General features: G+C 34.9%; 1 protein-coding gene across 1 annotated transcript in view; it reads right to left on the minus strand.

Annotated features, from left to right (window-relative positions):
* The window catches only part of SENP6 (SUMO specific peptidase 6), a 78,454-nt gene extending 72,162 nt beyond the window's left edge, over window positions 1-6,292 (minus strand). Inside the window, exon 1 of the mRNA XM_058176118.1 lies at window positions 5,494-6,292. Coding sequence (XP_058032101.1) covers window positions 5,494-5,557 — 64 coding nt within the window. The 5' untranslated portion in view covers window positions 5,558-6,292. The remainder of the gene's footprint in view (window positions 1-5,493) is intronic.
* Between the last annotated feature and the right edge of the window lie 5,452 nt (window positions 6,293-11,744).

Below are 11,744 nucleotides of genomic sequence, written 5' to 3' on the forward strand. Positions count from 1 at the left end.
TATCTGGTTATATATATCATGCAACATGGCAAATGCAGAAGTTTGACACCCTTCCAGTTACTACTTTACAACATCTTCTTTGGCAGAAAAAAAGCCTCCAATGTTTCTTGTATGAAGCTAAGAATCCTTCTCTTCTTACTTTTGCATTTTTCTCATGTCAGTACAGAAATTAAACCTGAAAGGAGACTGTGAATTTCAGCAATACAATGATCTGAAACATATCAACCATTAAATACTTATAAAGACAAAGATTTTGAAATGTCCTTCACAAACCTCAGATTTAAGTATTCACAATCTTGGATAAATCTCAAACATGAAGTGCACAGAAATAGATCTAAGAATATTTTTGAATTAGATTAGTTCTACAGAGTGGGGGGGAAATAGAAATACTGTACAAAGATTTTTCAGCTGGCTACAAGAAATATATGGAAGCAGTTATTAGTGTTACAAAGAACTGGGTGAAAGGGGCTTCAAATTTCTCCATCTGCCATATTACCCTTTTTCTTCTTAATTTGGATCTGTAAACAACTTCAGATAAGCATTTTTCACATTTCTAAAAAAATATGTTAGGTTTAATTTGACTAGGAGGACCTATTTTTTTCATATAACTCTGTACAGTATTAACAATGGGATTTCTCTTTTTTCAGAAAAAAATTGATTGATCACAGTGTATTTGTTTTTTAAGCACAAGTCCCTGCAGTTTTCTTGGCAAGATTTCAGAAATAGTATGTCATTGACTCCTCTTTGGGGTGAGAGAGAGTGACTGGCCCAAGGTCACACAACTGGGTTTGTGCCTATGGCAGAATTACAGTTCAGTCTCTTGATTTCTAGCCTGGTGCCTTACCCACTACACAAAACTGGCTCTCTGAAATTGAGATCCTAATGGAACCTAAATGTTGACTTTTACTATCAATTCAGTTCAATCTTAAAAATAGAAAGGGCCAAAAAAACAGATCCCCTTTCTATTATAATTACAGGCACAATTCAAAGGGCTGTTTTTATTTTTAACATTCTACAAATTGGGACTTTCATATTAACTAATCCAGACTTTTAGTCTGCTGATGAGTGACATAACTGAAAACTTATTAGAAAATAAATGCTAATATAAATATTTTAATTTCAATCTAAAATAAATTATTGAATGAGAATATTAGAAGTTCTCTTTGGAATTGGTATTGAAAGTGTATCAGCACTGATTCATAACAGAAGTGTATGGAACAGTTTTAAAGCCATAGTTTTCAAAGTGAAAGGGCAGTTCTCCAAAAAATAAGATAGTTGGGAAGGGAGAGGTATAGAGACAAAGGAAGAAAAAATGCAAAAGATAAATATTAACTTTCCTTCAGTTCTAAAATCAACTCAATTGTTGGGATTCCACATAATCAAGATGCATATTATCCACAAGCTACTTCATTGAGATTTCCGGAGCCTTGCTTTTCTAAATATAATTTACCTTCTTGTTTTCATGAATTGAGCAAAACAATCACACAGATGAAAAAATTCTTCTTTCTATTCCTCCACTCCTATCTATGAACTTGTTTTTAATTCTGATGATAAGGGAGTATCAAAAACCAATCTCTTCCACCACAATCTTAAAGGAAGAAGTTGTTATATCTGCCAATGATACCTCTAATCATAAACAAGGTCACCCAGCATTAAAATGATTAGTCAACTTTAACTTCCTTCAACATTGTCCACAAATATAGTTTTTTTCTTCCCAATAAAGGAATGCATTATCAGAAAAACTAAATATACAAATGCAACTTCAAATTTGTTAGCATTATTCAGATTTAGTAGAATAAAACTTCCAAAGCTTCCAAAATAAGAGCTTTATGCTTAAAAAAAAATACAATATTAACAAGGATATTGCTTTCATTTTTCCTTCTTCTTTCTGTATTATTTATCATGTATTCTGTTCATGCCCACTGCCCAACACAAAGATTTTAGAAAAACGTTCCTATTAGATATTTGTATTATTTAGAAGGAAAAGCTTTGTTGAATCTACATAATATTCTATCATTCTAATTTCTAAGTGGTAAGTCAATTACCTGATATTCCTGACTTGACACATTTTGACAAATCTTGAAAAGTATCAATTTACCTTTATTTTAAAAATGGGAAGGATGCCAGAGTTTGTTGAATAATGACAGGATTGTTCAGATTTATATATAACACTAGCCCATCTACCACCTTTTCACACTACAGTGTCTAGTCTAGGTTCATGCAATACATGTTGACTAGTAAACATGAACATGATACATAATGTATCATAGCCACAATTAGAATTTATTCGTACAATTCCCAACAGTGCCATGAAGTCGTTTTTCCTCAATTTTGTATTGTGTACCATCTCTCCTATCTTGCAGCCATTGATCATGCTGATAAATATTTAACTATTATTCGATTGGGATGATGTATAAACATACATACATACTGGTAGGTAAATAAATGTGGCTACAACATTTCTGGAAAACATTAGAAGAGTAAAGAGACTACCATAAGTTGATTGCAATTATATACAGTGATCAGTTTAAAAAGATATTTATAGTTGTAAAAGGTAAACTATCTGGTAACTATTGGTATGCCATAATGAACTAAAGTATTCAATTATCTTCTTTAAAAGGAGTTTACTCAAGCCATCTTCTAGAGCTATAGCAACATGAGATCAATGTATCATTAATAGGATTAATAAAGCAAGCTCCTGTTTGTGGTGCAATGAACATAAGTAACCTATAGAAGAGAATACAATACTCAAATTATAGCAGAAAGGAATGGTCCAAGCTTCATTTTTCTATTTGATATGGATTTGGTGCAAATTCTGCTTTGATATGTTAACTATCTTTATCAAACCAATACAGAATGATATTTAACTTTCATTAAAATGTTTAAAAAATCAGTATAGAAACTGCACAAAGTCATACACATCATGTATTAATTTGATTATATTTGAAGGTGACCCCATATAAAAACCATAACTGTCTATTGAAAGAGCCACTTTCTATTTGCCCTATGTAGATTTTGCTAGTCTACTGTAAACTAGCCATTCACCTACAACAGCCATTTTGTATTTCCTCCTTTTTTATGGTAGCCTTTTTGTGACTGTCACCATAGCAATCGATGATACCTATTCAAAATTAAAAATTTCACTGCAGTTGTTTTATTTAGTAACATGGTTATTCTCTGCCATCAATGAAGACACCCCTATCCTGCTCATCTTGCCCTCCCAGTATATTCCAATAATTCAATGCTTCTTCCTTGTTCCTTATTCTCTGTTGGCCCAGTACAGTCTTAAATTATCTTGCTCCGGAGGACAGTTATAGACTGCAAACTGATTAGAAAGATAATATATTAAAATAAGAACCAAATGGTTTCTAAAATCTCGATGGAAAATTAAGTTTAGAATACCTGGATTAAATTGTTGCAACAAAAATAGGAGGACCACTAGCCATAATTGTTCTGAGATCAATACATGTGACTGGAACTATTATATATGCAATTCAGATGTTAATATAGGAAGTTAACATTTAGGAAATATTGCCCTTCAAGGTCAAAATAGCTTTGTTTCCTAAACTATTGAAGGGAATTTTAACCCCCATATATGATTTAAAAGCAAGCTGAATGAAGTAAATGCAACAGGTTCATAATACTGCAATCCAAGCAATAATTCATGTACCTACTTATATATAAGCACATTTATCTACTTATGAGATATTCCAAAACAATGCTAATATTTAATTATTAATACTAATAAATATTAATAAAAATGAAATAAATGATTCAAGATCGATTACAAATCTATCTACCTGCCGTGTTAAGTAGAACGCTAGTTAATGTGGATTACATCCCTGTGGTTGTTCTGAGATAGTACACTAAAGTACTTGTTAATAGCAATTTGAGACAAAACTGCATAAAGGCTTCTATGTCTGAGAAACCACTATTTATGGAACAACTTCATATGACATTATAGCAATTTTTACTTCACAAACATTTGTGAAGAGGTTTATTACTATGATGTGGCAAAAACTGCCCAACCACAAAAAGCTGTTTCATATATACAACTTTCCAAATGAGACAACTGCCAATGTATTCCTTTTGTTTCAGCATGCTTTGATAGCGCAGTGTCATTTTCTGTCACCGCACTGCTACAACCCCTCTACCACTAAATTTTAGGAATGCTTCATATTTTCCTTTTTAGGTATACAAAACAGTTAGGAAATGCACTATGACTCTGTAAATACTACTGCTGAATTATATATACATACCATATAGTCATAATAGGGAGACGGCAATCTTTAATTTTTGCTCGGATAATAAATCCAGTACATTTCCACAGAAATCCAAAGAAGTAACATATGAACCTGCTTTCACATAATTCTTCCTCACAGAATTTGAAGAGCTGGTATGAAACCTTACTATCTCATTTCATAGATACAAATGCCAAAAGTACAATTATCAATGTTAGACAGCACATTCAACATATGAATGTATCCTACTCTCAAAATTAAATATAGCTAAAAAAATTGTAATCTTAGAATCTCTTTTAGTAAAAAAAGCATTCCATTAAATTAATTTTCGAGAGAAAAGCAGAATATCAACCTAGTTAAGTCATCAAAGAAAATATAATAACCAAGAGGAATTTATTATTCTGGCATTTTATACTTAACTTTGGAAGGTACTTTTCATATTTTGTTCTAACCAGAATATATAGAAAAGATGAAAGCCCACCCATTTTTGTGACTTCTGAGTTGGCCTGGAGTTGGTATTTCTTCTAATATGGATGCTCAGTTAAGGTAGCAATGGCATGTCCACATTCCTAGATAAACCTTTACTTCGTAGTAAAGATATCTATGATAGCACTGTAAACTGTTTTCTTACCAATTGATGTCCAGCAAGATATGGGGAAAGCAGCACATAAATTGGGGGGAGGGGATACAAACCAGGTACAGTAATTCTCACATCAACATTTTCTATCATCTGATTTTTTTTTCTCCCTCAGTGTCTTCAAGATAGCGTTAAAAATAATCAATGCAGCAAAGGAAAAGCTCCTTTATGGGGCAAAAGGAAAATAAAGTAAAAGGGGTGCCAGCAGCTGCCATAATGAAAGCTACCACACAAAAGTCTGACTCAATTAGCTTCATCTCTTATCGAAATATTAACCTTTGCCAACCATCCTCCTACCACCGCTCCCCTCCCAGCATGCAGGTTTTTCCTCTTGCTTTTGTTCGGATTTTGTAAAAAGAAGAAAGAAAGAAAAAGTAGACTAAACCGCTCCTGCTCCTCTTTTACCTCACTCCCACAAGACTTCCCGATCCTGTAGGATAAAAAAATCCCCACTCGTGGAAGCCAAAGGCGAAGAGGGGGTCCAGCTGCTACCTTCCCGAGCCGCCTTTCGAGACAGGTTTTACTCGGAAGTAGGACGCCCTGAATCCCCAGTGAAAAGGCTTCTTTTCGTGGAAACGCGCTTCGGCTTTCAAGATCCCACCAAAATCCACTTACCCTCGAGAAGAAAGGCCGGCTGCCGGATGCTCCCTACGTTTCTACCGCCGCCACCACCGGCCATCTTCGCTCAGGCGCTGATCTCGTTTCACACCATCGCGCCGACCAGTCTTTTTTTCCCCCCCTTCGGTCTGGCCCCGGCGCCGCCTCAGAGGTGCAGGGTACGGCACACTAGGCCTCTCCCTTCGGCCTGCGCCCGCCGCCGCCGCCTTGCCTCCTCCGGCCGACTGGCTAGAGGCGCCGGGTGTAATGGGGGATGGCTGCTCAAGGGCCCCTCAGCCGGGCCAGGCCTACGAAGCGCGAAAGGGAAACGTTGCCGGCTGCTTTCTCGTCACCCGCCTCCTTTTATTGTGTTCGGCGACAGCAGCAGTAACAGCTTCTCGGCCGCTCGCGGCAGACGAGAAGAAGAGGCCGCTGCAGTCCCGCCGGCGGGCTCGCTCTGGCCGCTGCGCTGCCTGCCACCCAAAGGCGGGGCGGTAAGGACGAATGAACCCAACCGAGCCAGGCTGCTCTTCGCCGCCGCCGCCGCCGCCACCCTTCCCCCCTCCCCCGGCTGCGGGCTGTGGCGGCTGTGCGGCGCCCAACGTTTTCCCCTCCTTGCAGCGCCCCCCCCCCCAATCCCTCGGCGGTGCCCCGAGATCAAGCCCCGCCGATCAGTACGCGACCCACCACAGCCTGTCTGCCGGCCTTGTGGGGGGCTCGCTGCCTCCCGGAGGCCAGCCCCACAGAAAAAGAAGGTGTAGCTAATTTGACAACGAACCCAACACCTCTGCCTCCCCCTTCCCCACCCCGCCTCGCACCCATGTTTAAAATGGCCGCAGTTACACGATCGTCCCTGGTTGTTCGGCTGCTTTCTTGTCCCCCCACATTTTCTAGAGAAATGCCCCCGAAGGAAGGGAGTGAGGGAAAGTTGGGGTCGTTAACTTCGAAATTGTTTAAAGAATGTATGGATAAATGTGTGTGTGTGTGTGGTGTTTTGTTTTTTTTAATCCCTTCTAAAGTTATTGGGATCAGGGATACTTCTTTTCTTTAAAAAAAAATTCCAACTCTGTGAATAGCTCATTATTTTTACCATGAATATACTGGATAGTGTAACGTTTTCCTTGTTCCCCAAGGGAAGGTGTTGGGTGTGTTTTCTGACAATATATAAAAATATAATGTATATGTAAAGAAAATTGCTGACAGTTTCAAATGAAAGGTGACCAACACATGCCATAATTGATACATGAATCCTAATTTGGGGGTGATTTCAGTGTAATTGCTGCTGCAGCATCTTTCAGCTTGCCTTACCAGGCATTTGGGGGATCTAACCTACCACAGTGGGCCCATAGTATTCCACCACCACCTATCCCTTACTTATTAAATTCAAACCACACTTAACTCTGCAAAACATTTGGCATTTCTATTATATCTTAAAAGTCATATCTCTTTATTATTCCCTCCTGTTATGCATTGGTTGTGATCAACCTTATAAGCAGTTGGATTGGCTTAGACATTTTTTTAAAAAAAATTTCGCAGCTGCCTATAGTTAAGTATTACTATACTTAATAGGAGTTGTAAAAGTAAATAAGAAAAATAATCCTGGAATTCAGCCTTAAATATAGTCAACAAAGGACCCTAATTGTTGCTACTTTTTCTTTAGTTATACCTTTATGCTTCTAAAATTTATTTAAGAACTTCGTATATATTGCTTTTCCAATATAATTTGTTGCAATTTAAAACATAAAAACAAAATGTTCATAAGTAAAGCAAACTTTATATCCAAAGTAGCCAAAGAAAAAGCTAAGATTAATGGAAAATTCCAAAAATAATATTACAGGAACCAAATCATCATACCATAGTAATATAGTATTAGTATTACATAGTAACAGTGTTTTTCTTCTTCTTCAGAATAACTTCTGTACTCTCAAGAAAGTTTCATATTGCTGAAAATGGCAAGAATAATGTTCACCATCCCCACCTTTTCTTGCCTGGGTAATAATTTCCAAAGACAGTCTCAAAATCTCTTTCATTCTGTTCCTCAATCTTATGCATTCTCTCCTATTTTCAACCTTCCTAAGCATAATATTTTTTTCTAATGCTTTCTCTATTTGTATCTCATTCAGAATATATGAGTTTATGCTACTGATCATTATTCTCAAGGGAAAAGTCAAGCTTTTTTTTTGGTCCAGGTTCTTTTGCAACCTGAAGTGTTTTTGCTAACCATTTCCAAGCCCATCACTTGAAGGTTACTATTTTTATATCTCAGTTTCATAGCCATACTATCACTGGAAACTGGAAAGACTCTTCGTCTAGCCACACCAATATTTATTATCATTTAAATATCCTTGCCATTCCTGATCTTGTCTAACTTGTTACAGTTAGATTTCTTCCTAACCTATTTTTTTTCAACATATTGTCTACTATTATTTATTCTTGAGCCCAAGAATCAAAAATATCTATTCTCTTCACTTTCAACTATAAATTCACCAGACATACAACCTATTATACTTGCCTCTTTGATACTTAACATTAACAAAGATTTTTTTCAATTTCTATTTTTAATTCATTTTTGTTTTTGACCAATTCATTTTTTTTTATTTTTGACTAATGTAGGGGTATTCCCTGCATGTCTCAAATTGTTAGTGTTTTGCTCTCCAAATTCACTTCTGATGTTGCCGTTCCTCTATAGACTATATTAGTTAAATAAATATGAAAACAATATACTGTATATACTTGTCTCAGTATCTTCAATATTCAAAATAATAGTATATTTCAATTTTTAGAACAGATTTCCAAGATCAGAAAGAAGAAAGAGGCATAGAAGTGATACAGCATATCTATTAGGTTTAATACATTCCATATTTTGAACTAAATGACTTAGTTAAAGGTCTTGCTATAATTAGTGAAGCAAAGATAAGCTTTCTTGCGTTCTGCCACTATTTTCATTATTCATCTTTCATTAAATATCTGATCTCACATCTCACTTTTTTTAAGTGCCTAGTCATTTAGCATTCCTCATGTATGGCTCTAACCTTCATAAAAAGTTAAGCAAAATGTTCTGTGAAAAATTGGTGCAATGGTTCATAATTTGCACATTCTCCTGCATCTGACATTTTCAAATTAGGTACCTGCAGCAATATTTTCAATTCCTTAACACAATTTGTACCATAATATAAATGTGATATCCAGAATTCTTATGGAAAACACAAATAGGTCTCCATGTGTAATATATACATATTCATGTGTGCTTGAGTGTACATGTGTGTATGGGTTCTAGCAGTAGTTAATTCTTCTTTGAGTAAGGTTGTATCTTGATTTGCTTCTCCTCAAGAAGCCATCGCTGAAACCACCATATTGGACAATTTTCACCCAGTACCTAATCTCTCCTTTTTGGGGAAGGTAGTTGAGAAGGTGGTTGTGCAACAGACTTAGAGGGCTGTGGAGAAATTCAATTTTCTGGACCTTTTCCATATTGAAAAATTAATGTATCAAAAATAAAGGTAGTTATGTTTGGCAGAAAAATGGAATGAATGATTGCAAATTATATATAAATGATGAAAAATAACACCAACTAAATGAATTTGTGTATCTTTGTTCTTCTTTCATCTAGGTGATATTAAGTAACTGATACCAAAAGCTTATAAAACGTCCGGAAAGACATAATGGATATTTAGTTGTTAATTTTTTGAGCTATATGTAAAAGATATATGGTAGAATTACACATTTAGGGATGTTTTCTCAGAATTATGTATTAAGTAAGTAAGAACAATGCACTCTAATTTGCACTACAACTTGAACAGTATTTTGGCTTTGGCCAGGCTACATGATGATGATGCAGATTTTAAAGAATAAGTTTTTTATGTGCACAAAGAACAAAATAAGGGAAAAACAAAAAATATATAACTTTCATTTCCTAATCAAAACTTAAGTTTACACTTACAAAGAATGAAAGACAAATTACTTTTTTAGAATCAAATTAATTTTAAAAAAATATTTATTTCCATTAGGAAGATACTATATAAGAAAAGCATATCATAAGATGTTGCATTTTGAATATCAAATCTGTAAGTTAGATACACTGATCAGTATTTTCCTGAAATGATAGGCATTAAATAATACTTCAGGTTGAATTAGCTGTAAATTTTAATCTGCAGAAATTTGCTAATTAGATCCCAGGACTAAATTAAAATCTATAACCTATACAGATCATTGTTATATGTATTCTTGTTTAATTGTCCTTAGTTTATTTGATTATTGTTAGTGGTGAAATTGCTATGTTAATCTGTTGGTTCTCACAAATACAAAATTGATTCAACAAATGGCAAATAAATGAATTAAGACTAGGGAGGTTCTATTTTTTAACTAATGGTTAAATCAATGGTTAAATCAATGGTTAAATGATAGAACTTTGATTTAAAATAATATTTGTGGAATGGAATAATCTAGTAAATGGAGTTCCAATGGAACCTTTGGTCCAGCTAAATATAGCCATATAATTTTATTTTGTGCTGTATTCCAACTTCACAGCTCACATCCCAAACTAACAGAGATAAAATACAACACAATCAAGAGAATGTTAAAATGTGTATCTTTCAAGGCTATATCCTGGAGAAAATAATGTTTGTAATTTTAAATGTTTGCAGTTTGTATAACAATGATGTGATCTGACTATAACTAGCTATGACCTGGGTTTTGGAACAGAACAATAGTGGACATGGAGTTCTTTTTGGTGTTTACTTTTTCTCAACCTATCCTATCCTATCCAGGTATTGCAAGAATACAGCTAGTTCTTGACCTATTAGTGGTCTTTTAACAACATTTCAGAGTTACAACAGACTAAAAAATTTTTTGACATTACTTATGACCTGTCCTTGAAGTTACAACTGGAATAACACACCCCTGGTCATGTGATCATATTTCAAGTTCTTGGCAACCAGCTCACATTAATGATCAGTTACAGCGTCCCACAGTCACATGATCATATTTTGTGGTGGGGAAAGGCCATTCAATAAGTTGGATTTGGACTTACAACCACATGATTTGCATAATGACCTTTGTTTTGCTTAATGACTCTGATCTGTTTAATGACCATTATAAAAACAGACATAAAATTGAATCTGGTCATATGACTTACAATCACAGCAACTTATGTCCAAAATTCTGGGCTAAATTATCATAAATTAAGGATTACCAAATAAAAGAGAAGCGTGGATATACCAGCCTGAATTTTTGGAGGGAAATATAGTACTGTCCTGAATATACAGTTTGTACTTTGAATAATTTATATAACATTTGTAGCCCCAATAAACTTATATTGTGGTAGATTGGATTCAAATACTATAGTTATACCATTGTTTTACTTGTGTATAGAGAAGAAAGTAATTTATGTGGCATGAAATGTACAATATTGAATTTAAAAAATCAACTTCCTTGTAGTTTATATAACGTTTGAAGGAAGGAAATAAGTTCTTACAATAATAGAATAGGCTACAATAAATCTGTATTGTCATACATTGGATTAAAGTCATTAACTGCAGCATTGTTTTCTTCGTTTATAGAGAAGAAATTAATTTATTTTTCAGTTAGTTAAAAGCTTGTTAAATTTCCAAATATATTTTAAGAATTGAAATACAGTTGTCCTTCAGTATTCACATTTATTTGATTATTGATATGCTGTTATCTAATCCAAAATGTATACAGCATGACTATTTTAGGAGGATATGTCCATTAAAATGAATGGAAATAATCTGCAAAATGCTTATCTTTGAAGAGATGCAAACAAACCTTTTTAAAATTGTGAAGGACTATAAATTGGAAAAATGAGAACCTTTTTTTTCTTTGCATAAGAGCACAAGAGTGCCTACCATTCCTGTCCTATTGTTTCCTTTCGTTATATCCAATTAATTTAGTTATTACATACTCATATATATACTTATATATTGTATAGTTATTTCATGTTTATGCTTATATATACTGTGTGACAAAATAAATAAATAAATAAATAAATCTGACATTTGTTTGTGTTGACATGGGTAAGAGATAATTGCTTAAATTCTTAAATTGCTCCACTGAAGTTATAGTAATTTTTTTCTGCCCTGGATATTATTTGCCATTCAGTCCAGAGGGCAGGAATTAGTTGTTCTAAAAAATACTGTCACAGTTGTTCTAGGACTACACCCATGAGAGCGAACCTATGGCACGCATGCCCTAGGTGGCACACAGAGCCCTATCTGCGGGCACGCGAGCTGTTGCCCCAGCTCAGTTCCGCT

This window comes from Ahaetulla prasina, chromosome 1 (assembly GCF_028640845.1).
Source record: "Ahaetulla prasina isolate Xishuangbanna chromosome 1, ASM2864084v1, whole genome shotgun sequence".
Taxonomy (NCBI): domain Eukaryota; kingdom Metazoa; phylum Chordata; class Lepidosauria; order Squamata; family Colubridae; genus Ahaetulla; species Ahaetulla prasina.